Source organism: Doryrhamphus excisus, linkage group LG11 (assembly GCF_037039965.1).
Source record: "Doryrhamphus excisus strain RoL-2023G ecotype Guam linkage group LG11, RoL_Dexc_Guam_v1.1, whole genome shotgun sequence".
Taxonomy (NCBI): domain Eukaryota; kingdom Metazoa; phylum Chordata; class Actinopteri; order Syngnathiformes; family Syngnathidae; genus Doryrhamphus; species Doryrhamphus excisus.
Genome location: NC_136367.1, coordinates 2166078 through 2181258, shown reverse-complemented (window position 1 = coordinate 2181258; position 15181 = coordinate 2166078). Strand labels below are relative to the sequence as shown.

The following is a 15181-nucleotide window of genomic DNA, read 5'->3' as shown; positions in this document are numbered from 1 at the left end:
GCTAAAATGCTAAAATAACATCTTATCATGTGTTGCTTTACGAATTATCAGTGGCAAAATTGCCCACCCCTGCCGTCAGTGTCAGCTCTCAGCCACCAGAGGGCAGTATTGTGCCACTTAAAATATGTCCCGTCATCCACCATACATCAGTTCGTCAGTCCTATTTGTTGAAAAGAAATGCGGTTTGCTGCTAGCAAGTATAGAAAATCAATTTGCACCCGGCAAGTCTAATTAATTAACCCAAATTAATCGGACGCCGTCAATTAACAATCCGTGTTCGTCCGATTCCAGACGCATCTGAGTCTGAGATCCAATTCAAGAGGAATATTAGAACGTTCGAGACAAGTCACGAGGGGGCTAAAAAGGAACCTGTTTATGTCCACGACCCGGAAGTGACTGTTTTACGTCGACTTGAGACTTTGTACGCAGACACGAGGAGGATTATTCTTCATTTGTGAGTATTTTTATTTCGATTCTGATGTTTTTGTGTGATTATTTTAGGCCAGGGTTGGCCACATTGTTGAAAAAATGGCTGCAACTTCGCTAACTTTGGTAGATATGCGAAGGGGTTGTGTGTAGTTCAAGAAAAAACGACATCACAGCTTTGTCATATAAGTGGAAAAAAAACGTATTATTTTTCTTTTCTCCTGTTTAAGTAATTTCCCTTAAATGTCATGGGTTTCTTATCATATATTTTAATAAAATAACGTCTTCTTTCTTGAATATTTAAATATTTAATTTATTTCCCCCAATCTGTTTTGTAAAATGACAACATTTTCATTTTAACATTTATTTCCCTTAAAATTAATTTGTTTTGTTTGTTTCTCATAATATTAAAGCTTGAATCAAATATTTAATAATTCAAATGATGACTCAAATAAAAATAAAAAAACTCAATAAATAAAAAAAACTATAATAAAAACTCAAATAATTTTATTTCCCCAATCTTTCTTGTAAAAAGACAACATTTTTCATTTTAACATTTATTTACCTTAAAATTAATTATTTAGTTATTTATTTATTTTTTTATTATTATTTTTATTTGTTTGTTTCTCATAATATTAAAGTTTGAATCAAATCTTTAATAGTTCAAATGATGACTCGAATTTTTTTTTTAAAAATGCAATAAAATAAAAAAAGTAAAAAAATGTTATTTCCCCCAATCTTTCTTGTAAAATGACAACATTTTCCATTTTAACATTTATTTCCCTTAAAATTAATTTGTTTTGTTTGTTTCTCATCATATTAAAGCTTGAATCAAATTTTTAATAGTTCAAATTGGGATTTTTTTTCCCCCATGATATTTTGACTTTATACTAAATTAAATTAAATTAAATTACTAAAAATTTTAAAATTTTTTCTGTCTTTGTTTTTTATTTTTTTAGAATAAAAAAAACAGCCGTGGGCCGCTAATTTGTACTTTGGCTACCCTATTTTATACTCTTGCTTACTTTGCACTGAACAGGAAGTCACTGTGTTGATGAGAAGTTTACATAAGCAGGCCGATTGAGTCCGAAAAAAAAACAAAACAGCTTAAGCGGGCATTTTTTTTTTTTTTTTTTTTTTTTTTTTAGTACTAAGCGGAACACGGAATTTGGTCTATTTATCGACATAAGCGGGAGTGACTTCCACGTTTTTTCCACTGTCTAGTGCAAACAAACATTCCTGAAAGTGCAGTCCAAAGTCACACCTGGTTTTGGTTTTCCAATCTCATTCGGCTTTTCCCGGGATTCCGACACACAAAAATATATTCCATTGCACTTCTCTAACTCTTTTTATTTCACAGAAAGTAACGTTTAAATACGGATAAAACATTCCTTGTTTACGTGTTTGGACACCAAAGTGCTGATGGAGGAAGTCACAGTTCAGACATGATTGGTTGAGGTATGTGGAGTGGGATTTCGGGATTTCGGAATTTCGGCGACCTTACAGTTTATTTTGCCTCCAGACCCGCGTCACCGGAGCGAGGTTAAAGCGGCCGCTGCGGCTGCTCCTCATTCCGAGATACTGCCTGAGCAGCTGATTGACCCGTTTCTGACTGTTCCATTTCCGGGCGGATTTCCGGACACCTATGAAGCCGCCGTAGCGCTTTTGTAGGTGCCTGGCCGGGGAGCCAATCAGCTTCCTGTAACCGTGGCGGCCTCTCTGGAAGCCACCGAAGCGTTTGGATAAGCTAACGGCCTCTGAGCTTTCATCCGCGTCCTCCGTTTGCTTCCCGACCGGGCCCTCCGCCTCCTCTTCTTCTTCCTCCGAGGATTCCAGCAGCGATGAGTCATAGCGGACAAGATTCCGCTCATCCTGATCCCCCTCATGGAAAGGCTGAGCGACTGCGGATTGCAGTTCGCTGTCAGAGTTCACATCGAGAGACGTCACGTCCACCTCGCCCGCTGTGCCTTCCTCGGCAAAGGGAGGATACATGGAAATTTTAAGGGCGCTTTGACACAATTCCCAAGTGAGCGAAGGGGAGACGTGACCCTCGCATCCCAGTAAACAAACCTGCAGGGAAAAGGAAGCGGAACATGTTAAGTTTTGACGTGCGTCGTTCAAACATCCGTGCAGCGGAATCGTCACTTAACGTCACCAATGAACCAAAAAACCTTTGGTTTCCGTTTTTCCCAGTGTATTTGAACGTGTCAGTGTGTACTCGTACTACATTATTTCGATTCTCAGACCACCTGACTCGTGTCAATGTCTCAATTTTTGCTATTTTCTATGAGAAACCCGTTTTTTCCTAAAGTCCATCCATCAATTTTCTATGTCGCTTATCCTCACTAGGGTCAAGGGTATGCTGGAGCCTATCCCAGCTGACTTCGGGAATGATGCGGGGTACACCCTGGACTGGTGGCCAGCCAATCACAGGACAAACAGTAGTAACATGTGAGTCTATATTATGTCTATTATATTGGGTAATACCAATGTAGAGGTCACTATAGGGGTGTTATTTTATGTCTGGAGGGCTTTAATAATCAATCCATTGGGCAAGAGGCAGGGTACATCAGAGCACATAGAGACAAATTATCCCCTATGCTGGAGCCTATCCCAGCTGTCAGTTACACCCTGGACTGGTGGGCCAGCCAATCACAGGGCACATATAGACAAACAACCATTCACACTCACATTCATACCTATGGACAATTTGGAGTCGCTAATTAACCTAGCATGTTTTTGGAATGTGGGAGGAAACCGGAGTACCCGGAGAAAACCCACGCATGCACGGGGAGAACATGCAAACTCCACACAGAGATGGCCGATTGTGGAATCGAACTCGGGTCTCCTAGTTGTGAGGCCCTCGCGCTAATCACTCATCTGCCATGCAGCGTAAAAACATCTTATTTTCTCTTATTATGTCTACTATATTGGGTAATATGAGTATAAAGTTCACTATAGGGGTGTTACTTCATGCCTAGAGGGCTCTAAAATTAATTCATTCATTTTCTACCGCTTTTCCTCATGAAGGTCGCGGGGGGTTCCTGGATTCTATCCCAGATGTCATCGGGCGAGAGGCGGGGTACACCCTGGACTGGTGGCCAGCCAATCACAGGGCACATATAGACAAACAACCATTCACACTCACATTCATACCTATGGACAATTTGGAGTCGCTAATTAACCTAGCATGTTTTTGGAATGTGGGTAAAACATGCAAACTCCACATAGAGATGACCGAGGGTGGAATCGAACTCGGGTCTCCTAGCCGTGAGGCCTGCGTGCTAACCACTTGTCCAAATCCCAGTGTACTCCAGTGACTCTAAATTATCCCAAAGTAAGCTGGGATAGGCTCCAGCTTCCCCCGCGACCCTAACAAGGACAAATAAAAGTACAGCTGGATGTCATTCTGTATAAAGAAGCATAAAATGTTCATTATTGTCTAACAAGCCATGTGAGAGTTTAGGCATGGAACCAAACTGCTAAGTGTTCATATTAAGACGTGAAGGTCAGAAAACCCAGTTGAGTTTGAGAGACAAAGTGCAAAAAAAAAAAAAAAACTCCCCCGTGTATAAATTTCCTGAAGTTGAAATCATCAAAAGATGTCATAGCAAAGGACATACCATAATTGACCTGTCTTAGTCTTCAAATTGATTTGTATTTTCTGCCAATTTGGTGCTGCCAATCACTGCGCTGAAGTAGACGTCGCATTCATCAAATGATGGCCATCTTCTATTAGTTCCCAAGTTTTCGTATGCTTCCATTGCTGCAGGAAGGACGCCCATTAACTTCCTGACACCAATGTCAAGTCTCCCCCAGCCTGCTGTTGGCTTGAAGCCTGCGGTGCCTATTTGCATTATATATTAACAGCACCGGTGATGTAGTTGATGTAGTTGATGTAGTTGATGTAGTTGATGTAGTTGATGTAGTTGATGTAGTTGATGTAGTTGATATAGTTGATGTAGACGTATACATAAGTATGTATTGTCACCGTGCAACCAAAATTAACACGTAACTGCACCACATGCACTATCAGACAGCATTTTCAAGTGGCCACAATAAAAGGCCAACTCCAAAATGAACAGTTGTACGGTGCATGGGGTGGTTTTCGGCACCGCCCCCCTCCCCCCCCAGGATCACTCTCTGTGCAGTTAAAACGCAAATTTAAGAGTGGCCTTTTATTGTACCCAACCTAATTAGTGACCTTTCCACCTCCCTTAAAGGGCCAGCCTTACAGCTCCAGCCTTAAATGGCCAGCTTTAATGCATCCATACTGTCTCGCTTACTCAAAACCAACAAAACGCCACAAGGGTGGCGGGGGTGCTGGAGCCTATCCCAGCTGTCTTCTGGGCATGAGTGAGTGTGAATGGTTGTTTGTTTATATGTGCCCTGTGATTGGCTGGCCACCAGTCCAGGGTGTACCCCGCCTCTCACCCGAAGACAGCTGGGATAGGCTCCAGCACCCCCCCACGACGAAAAAGTGGTAGAAAATGAATGAATGAATTTTAGAGCCCTCTAGACATGAAGTAACACCCCTATAGTGAACTTTATACTCATATTACCCAATATAGTAGACATAATAAGAGAAAATAAGATGTTTTTACGCTGCATGGTGTACGAGTGATTAGCGCGAGAGCCTCACAGCTAGGAGACCCAAGTTCGATTCCACCCTCGGCCATCTCTGTGTGGAGTTTGCATGTTCTCTCAGTGCATGCGTGGTTTTTTTCTCCGGGTACTCCGGTTTCCTTATCCCACATTCCAAAAACATGCTAGGTTAATTAGCGACTCCAAGTTGTCCATAGGTATGAATGTGAGTGTGAATGGTTGTTTGTCTATATGTGCCCTGTGATTGGCTGGCCACCGGTCCAGGGTGTACCCCGCTTCTCGCCTTGAAGACAGCTGGGATAGGCTCCAGCCCCCCCCCCACGACCCTCGTGAGGAAAAAGCGGTAGAAAATGAATGAATGAATGAACAATATAAAAGAAAGTAAACAAACGTCAAGAGTTTGTGATAAATCTACCATAAAGCTATAAAAACAATAAAGAAATAGTAGCAATGGAAGCCTAACGTTGTTACCAAAGCTAATAAAAAGCTCTCATTTTGAATGTGCCGTGTTGCCATCTGTTACTCGTGACCAGCGTGCTGCCCTGGAGGGAACCGCTTCTTTAAATCATCACTCGCTTTCACGGATGCCATCAACTCATATGTAGCGGCTCGGCATTGGACAGTAGTCTGAGGGCATACTCACGCTGCAGTACACGTGTAGTACACGGCAACTACTTTGGCATGATTGGATGAAGTCCATTACCCGTCTTAGTCAACTAACTCATCAAGTCCTGGTTTACTATGTTCTTATTTCTGAAAAATAATAAAATGAGGAAAATTCCTCCACAGCTGCAACAATAATCGATAATTAACTCAGTATCTAATTAATTTTTTTGGATTAATCTTATTTAAAATTTCAGCATCCCAGTCTTTGCTTCATATTGATTTGGTCAATGGAATTAGTATTGGAACTTGTATTGTGTATTTCTTAGCTGCCCTGTGACTGTTAAGTTGCTGTGTGATGAGTTCAGTGTTTTTTTTTATGAGATGACACAGGCTACACGGGATGTTTATAGTATATTTCCCATGTATACCTTCTGAGTGTTCAGTTGCTGTGTGATGAATTTTGTGAAAAAGTGGTAGAAAATGAATGAATGAATGAATTTTAGAGCCCTCTAGACATGAAGTAACACCCCTATAGTGAACTTTATACTCATATTACCCAATATAGTAGACATAATAAGAGAAAATAAGATGTTTTTACGCTGCATGGTGTACAAGTGGTTAGCACGCAGGCCATACAGATAGGACACCTGAGTTTGATTCCACCCTCAGCCATCTTTGTGTGGAGTTTTGCATGTTCTCCCCGTGCATGCCTGGGTTTTCTCCGGGTACTCCGGTTTCCTCCCACATTCCAAAAACATGCTAGGTTAATTAGCCACTCCAAATTGTCCATAGGTATGAATGTGAGTGTGAATGGTTGTTTGTCTATATGTGCCCTGTGATTGGCTGGCGACTAGTCCAGGGTGTACCCCGCTTCTCGTCTGAAGACAGCTGGGATAGACTCCAGAACCCCCCGCCGCCCTCGTGAGGATTAGCGGTAAAAAATGAATGAACTGTCCCAACCTGAAGGTTGCAGGTTTGAACCCGATTTACTGTGTACTGTAAATTCTGGTGTACGTATATACCAGGAGCCCAGACGCAATACATGTAAACTTTGTATTGGTACATGTTTATATATTTCCCATGTATACCTTCTGAGTGTTCAGTTGCTGTGTGATGAATTTTGTGTTTATACACTGGAATTTCTTCCTATTCATCCATAATTTTCCAAAACGGTATCTGTACTTATTTCCATGTGCAAAGAATAGTCATGTTGTTTTCAATTTTTATTCACGTACCCCCATGATAATTTGTGTACCCCGATTTGGGGAACCTTTGACTACTACCATGGAATATAGTCTCCCCTTTTTTAAACTCGACAGCCCATGTGAGTTAAATTTCACTTTGACGTGAGAAGCAAATCCCATTTAACTCATCAAATCTTGCGCAAACGAGATAAATTGCAATTGTTATCGGAAACCTGCAGACATCAAAGGGATGAACGGAGAAGGGAGTTCCGGTGTGAATCTATCAGCGCAAATTAATTATCCGTCCTAAATGAAACGAGCACACCAGGGGATTTTCCACGTCAGATCAATGAAACAATCTAAGGGAGTTTATGACTGAGAGGCAAACTGTGTGTATGGGTCATATTTTATATACTTGTGAGGACTAAGGGGGATTAAAAAAAGGACGTCCTTGACTGTGAGGGCGTAAAGTTTTGGGATTTGAACACTTTGCACTTCTAGACCAAGTCACTTTTTAGTCACTTGGTATGGAGAAACATAAAACTTATAAGGAACACTCTAAGATTGATTATCATTTTTTGAATATTATAATCATAATGATAATAATAACATAATGAATGAATGGAGGATTATACATCCAAGCTAACCAGGAATTGATCAGACTTTTACACCCAAGTATCAAAGCTTTTGGGCGAGTGGAATAAATTAAAAATGAACCTTTTGGAAAATGCAAGGAAATACAGTTGATTCTGGAAGTCTGGAAAGTTTTCTGTGCGGGTTATCATTTGTGGCTCCCGAGGACTTGCAGACTACTGCCGAAACCCATGAATTTTGTCGGTATAGTAGTGTATAAACTACTTGAAAAGTGGTTAGAACACACTTAGAAAACTTATATAATAATAATATAATATATATATATATATATTATATATATATATATATATATATGTATATATATATAATATATAAAATAATAACATAATGAATGAATGGAGGATTATACATCCAAGCTAACCAGGAGGGGATCAGACTTTTACACCCAAGTATCAGAGCTTTGGGCGAGTGGAATCAATTAAAAATGAACCTTTTGGAAAATACAGCTGGAATAGGTTCTGATTGGAAAGTTTTCTGTGCAGGTTTATCGTGTGTGGCTCCCGAGGACTTGCAGACGACTGCCGAAACCCACGAATTTTCTCAGTATCGGAGTGGATAAACTACTTAAAAAGTGGTTAGAAGCTGGTAGCTTACTTACGTACACTAAATAAACACAGTTAGTAAACTTCTAAAGTGTTACTCATAGCTTGTGCCTGTAGTACCTGGGCACGCCCATATAAGGAAGCCTTATCTCACTGTGAAGTCACAGATAGCCGGGCTTCCTCCTCCCTGAAAGCGAGCGTTCAGGCCTCACTTCCGAATGCGTCAACGTCATTATCGGAAACTTTGGCATCGTTTAATGCGAGAATCCAACATTTATAGGTCAGAAAAGTGAAAAAAAAAGCATTATAGATCCGCTTTATAATACCGCCATGTTTTTATTTTTGAAGCTTACTGAACAGGAAGTCACTGTGTTGCATTATCTCAAACCCTTTGAAGAACCACGGTTATGCCGGTAGTACACTTTAACACCGCTGTGTTTCTGCTGCTTCTCCTCACAGATTGAACACAATTCCTACCTTGAACTCACCCAAAACCAGCCCAGTGCCCAATCTCATTTTGCAAAAAAAACACCACCGGGTAAAAAAAAAAAACCCAACCTTGAATTGTAGTTAGATGGCTAATTTAGCCAATAACGATGCCGAGGAAGACAGCTGAGACCTTTTATGGAAGCCGTAATAGAACTACGTAATTGACTGCTGCTCCGTATCATCAAGCCGGGCTTACGCCGCTGACTGACGTGTTTTATCAGCTTCCCATTGTGTTGGCGTTCTTCCCACTGAGCCAAAGATGGGATCCGCTGAGCAATTCTATTGTCTTCCACTCCGGTGCCGTTTTATGATATCAGCATGCACAGAGTTATCGGGGGGGGGGGGGGGGACGGGGGGGGGGGTCACCACGTATACATCCGTAATGCAAATTTGGAGCTCACTCTTCCACTCACTGAATATGCTATTCTATATACCAACATGCTAACCACTTGGGCACCGTGCGGCCACATCTTGAATATATACTGTAGGTATAAATTTGTGGTGAGTTTGGATTATGCTTATTATAAATATCCATACCAATAGTAGTACCGATATCAAATCAAATTTTCAGGACTCTTAAAAAAACTCGGAGAAACCTCCATTTTTGTACAACCCGGATTTTGTAGGATCCAAAATTTCCTATTAAAATTATGGCCACGGTTTTGTCTCGGTTATCGTATGGCCAAACAAACTAGTCAAGTGCCCTAACAATTCAATCTCTGTGAAGAATTGGACACTATAGACAGATGACAGCCTTATTATGTGTATTTATTCGTTTATCGAACGCACACGGAATGATGAACAACTCTGTATCTGTCTCCTTCCCTGGTGTGCTCGTTTCATTTAGGAATATGAAGAATTGGACACTATAGACAGATTACAGCCTTATTATGTACATGTACGGTTTGTTTCATTTAGGACGGATAATTATGGCCACGGTTTTGTCTCGGTTATCGTATGGTCAAGTGCCCTAACAATTCAGTCTCTATGAAGAATTGGACACTATAGACAGATTACAGCCTTATTATGTGTATGTATGGTTTATTCGTTTAGGACGGATAATTATGGCCACGGTGTTGTCTCGGTTATCATATGGTCAAGTGCCGTAACAATTCAGTTCCTATGAAGAATTGGACACTATAGACAGATTACAGCCTTATTATGTGTGTGTATGGTTTATTTGTTTAGCGAACGCACACGGAATGATGAACAACTCTGTATCTGTCTCCTTCCCTGGTGTGCTCGTTTCATTTAGGACGGATAATTATGGCCCACAGTTTTGTCTCGGTTATCGTATGGTCAAGTGCCCTAACAATTCAGTCTCTATGAAGAATTGGACACTATAGACAGATTACATTCTTATGTGTGTGTATGGTTTATTCGTTTAGCGAACACACACGGAATGATGAACAACTCTGTATCTGTCTCCTTCCCTGGTGTGCTCGTTTCATTTAGGACGGATAATTATGGCCACAGTTTTGTCTCGGTTATCGTATGGCCAAAAATTCAGTCTCTATGAAGAATTGGACACTATGGACAGATATGGACTTATTATGTGTGCGTATGGTTTATTTGTTTAGGACGAATAATTATGGCCACGGTTTTGTCTCGGTTATCGTACGGCCAAAAAGTGCGCCAAACAAACTAGTCAAGTGCCCTAACAATTCAGTCTCTATGAAGAATTGGACACTATAGACAGATTACAGCCTTATTATGTGTATGTATGGTTTATTCGTTTAGGACGGATAATTATGGCCACGGTTTTGTCTTGGTTATCGTACGGCCAAAAAGTGCGCCAAATAAACTAGTTAAGTGCCCTAACAATTCAGTCTCTATGAAGAATTGGACACTATAGACAGATTACAGCCTTATTATGTGTGCGTATGGTTTATTTGTTTATCGAACGCACACAGAATGATGAACAACTCTGTATCTGTCTCCTTCCCTGGTGTGCTTGTTTCATTTAGGAATAAGAAGAATTGGACACTATAGACAGATTACAGCCTTATTATGTATATGTACGGTTTGTTTCATTTAGGACGGATAAGTATGGCCACGATTTTGTCTCGGTTATCGTATGGTCAAGTGCCCTAACAATTCAGTCTCTATGAAGAATTGGACACTATAGACAGATTACATTCTTATTAAGTGTGTGTATAGTTTATTGGTTTATCAAACGCACACGGAATGATGAACAACTCTGTATCTGTCTCCTTCCCTGGTGTGCTCGTTTCATTTAGGAATATGAAGAATTGGACACTATAGACAGATTACAGCCTTATTATGTACATGTACGGTTTGTTTCATTTAGGACGGATAAGTATGGCCATGATTTTGTCTCGGTTATCGTATGGTCAAGTGCCCTAACAATTCAGTCTCTATGAAGAATTGGACACTATAGACAGATTACGTTCTTATTATGTGTGTGTATAGTTTATTGGTTTATCAAACGCACACGGAATGATGAACAACTCTGTATCTGTCTCCTTCCCTGGTGTGCTCGTTTCATTTAGGAATAAGAAGAATTGGACACTATAGACAGATTACAGCCTTATTATGTGTATGTACGGTTTGTTTCATTTAGGACGGATAAGTATGGCCACGGTTTTGTCTCGGTTATCATATGGTCAAGTGCCCTAACAATTCAGTCTCTATGAAGAATTGGACACTATAGACAGATTACATTCTTATTAAGTGTGTGTATAGTTTATTGGTTTATCAAACGCACACGGAATGATGAACAACTCTGTATCTGTCTCCTTCCCTGGTGTGCTCGTTTCATTTAGGAATATGAAGAATTGGACACTATAGACAGATTACAGCCTTATTATGTGTATGTACGGTTTGTTTCATTTAGGACGGATAAGTATGGCCACGGTTTTGTCTCGGTTATGATATGGTCAAGTGCCCTAACAATTCAGTCTCTATGAAGAATTGGACACTATAGACAGATTACAGCCTTATTATGTGTATGTATGGTTTATTCGTTTAGGACGGATAATTATGGCCACGGTGTTGTCTCGGTTATCATATGGTCAAGTGCCGTAACAATTCAGTTCCTATGAAGAATTGGACACTATAGACAGATTACAGCCTTATCATGTGTGTGTGTATGGTTTATTCGTTTAGCGAACGCACACGGAATGATGAACAACTCTGTATCTGTCTCCTTCCCTGGTGTGCTCGTTTCATTTAGGACGGATAATTATGGCCCACAGTTTTGTCTCGGTTATCGTATGGTCAAGTGCCCTAACAATTCAGTCTCTATGAAGAATTGGACACTATAGACAGATTACATTCTTATGTGTGTGTATGGTTTATTCGTTTAGCGAACACACACGGAATGATGAACAACTCTGTATCTGTCTCCTTCCCTGGTGTGCTCGTTTCATTTAGGACGGATAATTATGGCCACAGTTTTGTCTCGGTTATCGTATGGCCAAAAATTCAGTCTCTATGAAGAATTGGACACTATGGACAGATTTGGACTTATTATGTGTGCGTATGGTTTATTTGTTTAGGACGGATAATTATGGCCACGGTTTTGTCTCGGTCATCGTACGGCCAAAAAGTGCGCCAAACAAACTAGTCAAGTGCCCTAACAATTCAGTCTCTATGAAGAATTGGACACTATAGACAGATTACATTCTTATTAAGTGTGTGTATAGTTTATTCGTTTATCAAACGCACACGGAATGATGAACGACTCTGTATCCGTCTTCTTCCCTGGTGTGCTTGTTTCATTTAGGAATATGAAGAATTGGACACTATAGACAGATTACAGCCTTATTATGTGTATGTACGGTTTGTTTCATTTAGGACGGATAAGTATGGCCATGATTTTGTCTCGGTTATCGTATGGTCAAGTGCCCTAACTATTCAGTCTCTATGAAGAATTGGACACTATAGACAGATTACATTCTTATTATGTGTGTGCACGGTTTATTCGTTTATCGAATGCACACAGAATGATGAACATCTCTATCTGTCTCCTTCCCTGGTGTGCTCGTTTCATTCAGGAATATGAAGAATTGGACACTATAGACAGATTACAGCCTTATTATGTGCGCGTATGGTTTATTCGTTTATCAAATGCACACGGAATGATGAACACCTCTGCATCCGTCGCCTCCTTTCTGTGTTCATGAGGTGTTCAAGCACACTGCGTAAAAAAGCACCACACATATACGCAGCAGTATTGACTCACCATGGTGTTGAAGGCTTCATGCAGTTGCTGCTGCTCCTGCAACAGCAAACCGCAGGCCACACACTCTCTCTGGCAGTCACTGCGTCCAGGGTTGAAGAGACATGGCAGCAGCACCAACAGGCACCACAGTGGGATCTTCATCGCTCTGCACACCCAGCGAGGCAGGAGCAAACAGGAGCCCAGCAGGCAAGAAGAGTCGAGAAGACTTGGCCGACGACAGCTGGATAATGTCAGGGATGGAAGTCCAGCCTAAGGGGGAAGAAGCAGTGACACGGGATTGCATCACTCGACTTTGTAGGGATTATTTGCTTGGATTTTTGGGTTGGCGTTGGTGGCGGGAGAGAGTCCTAAGTTTGGGGGGGCTCAAACGGAGAGTGCCGCCAGATTCAATGAATGAGAAATTGGGTATTTTTGGCCAGCAAGCATCCAGTAGATGCTGGAGGATTGGATGGATTTCTATAATTTGTTTATATGATACGGATCATTCGCCATGTTTGCAAAAAACACATGCAAACTCCACAAAGAGATGGCCGAGGGTGGAATCGAACTCGGGTCTCCTAGCTGTAAGGCCAGCGTGCTAAACACTTTCCGCCGTGCAGCCCCTGGAAAAATAATGTTATAAGGAAAAATAATATTACCCAGAGAAATTGGAATTAAACTTGTGTCTCCTTGCTGTGAGGTCTGCACGCTAACCACTCGACCACCGTGACATTTTGACATCAGCTGATAAAGAAAAAGTTTAAGACCATTGCCTTAAAAACTCAAAACCATGACCTGCATCCATCTGTCAATTTCCTATCACTGGTCGCCGGTATGTTTTTTCAGGGCTGCACGGTGGTCAAGTGGTTAGCGCGCAGACCTCACAGCTAGGAGACCACCCTCGGCCATCTCTGTGTGGAGTTTGCATGTTCTCCCCGTGCATGCGTGGGTTTTCTCTGGGTACTCCGGTTTCCTCCCACATTCCAAAAACATGCTAGGTTAATTAGCGACTCCAAATTGTCCATAGGTATGAATGTGAGTGTGAATGGTTGTTTGTCTATATGTGCCCTGTGATTGGCTGGCCACCAGTCCAGGGTGTACCCCGCCTCTCGCATGAAGACAGCTGGGATAGGCTCCAGCACCCCTGCGACCCTTGTGAGGAAAAGCGGTATAAAATGAATGAATGAATGAGTTCTCCTCCTATTATGTGTGGAAGTGGTAACTTCTTGGCTTCTTATTTGTCTCTCCCCACCCTCGGCCCATCTCTGTGTGGGGGTTTGCATGTTCTCCCTGTGCATGCGTGGGTTTTCTCCCACATTCCAAAAGACAGCTGGGATAGGCTCCAGCAACCCTCATGAGGAAAAGCTGTAGAAAATGAATGAATGAATAATAACAAACCCTTAGACGCCAATATACATGCAGAATAATACTTTTTTATACAAATTCATAACCCTCAAGGTATGCTGGGTGAGTACCCGTTTGTGTAGTGTATTCATGGGCTTCCAAGCACTCCAGTTTTACCATTCATTCATTCATTTTCTACCGCGGGGGGTGCTGGAGCCTATCCCAGCTGTCTTCGGGGCGAGAGGCGGGGTACACCCTGGACTGGTGGCCAGCCAATCACAGGGCACATATAGACAAACAACCATTCACACTCACATTCATACCTAATTAACTAATCTGGAGCCTATCCCAGCTGTCTTTTGGAATGTGGGAGGAAACCGGCCCATACAGAGATGGCCGAAGGTGGGGAAAGACAAATAACAAGCCAAAAAGTTACCACTTCCACACATAATAGGAGGAGAACTCATTCATTCATTTTCTACCGCTTTTCCTCACAAGGGTCGCGGGAGTGCTGGAGCCTATCCCAGCTGTCTTCGGGGCCAGAGGCGGGGTACACCCAGGACTGGGTTCCAGCCAATCACAGGGCACATATAGACAAACAACCATTCACACTCACATTCATATCTATGGACAATTTGGAGTCGCTAATTAACCTAGCATGTTTTTGGAATGCGGGAGGAAACCGGAGTACCCAGAGAAAACCCACGCATGCACGGGGAGAACATGCAAACTCCACACAGAGATGTCCGAGGGTGGAATTGAACCCTGGAAAATGAGATGTGTCTGAATCATGAATCCACTCTATACTCTAATGTGGTTCATGAATACTAGCAAAAACTGGCCCCGGACCACAATTGCCTTGTCACTGACTGGAGTTGATCCGTCCAGTGTCTAGATATATACCACATAATTATACATTTTGGATCATACATTTATACACCCTCCCCCGCTTCACCCATCATCTATCATGCTGTTCACTCCGATATCATCTAATAAAACAGATTCCGGGGGGGAAAAGCCACTTAGATGATTCTAAATTGCTTCTCGCTCATACGCAGCTGCCTGGATGCTGCTTGGTGGAAGATAAATACGATGAACCACATGGGCCTGTTGTATGCTACAAATACTGTACTCTATAATACTGA

The 15181-nt window shown here is 41.7% G+C and overlaps 1 protein-coding gene across 2 annotated transcripts in view; it reads right to left on the bottom strand.

The window, feature by feature from the left end:
* Positions 1-1120: 1120 nt before the first annotated feature.
* Positions 1121-15181, bottom strand: part of pnocb (prepronociceptin b) — a 29834-nt gene continuing 15773 nt past the window's right edge. For both annotated transcript variants that reach the window (XM_058088897.2, XM_078794633.1), the window contains exons 2-3: positions 12714-12962; positions 1121-2496 (exon numbers count right to left, since the gene is read on the bottom strand). In XM_058088897.2, coding sequence (XP_057944880.2) covers positions 1927-2496; positions 12714-12854 — 711 coding nt within the window. In that variant the 5' untranslated portion in view covers positions 12855-12962 and the 3' untranslated portion in view covers positions 1121-1926. The remainder of the gene's footprint in view (positions 2497-12713; positions 12963-15181) is intronic.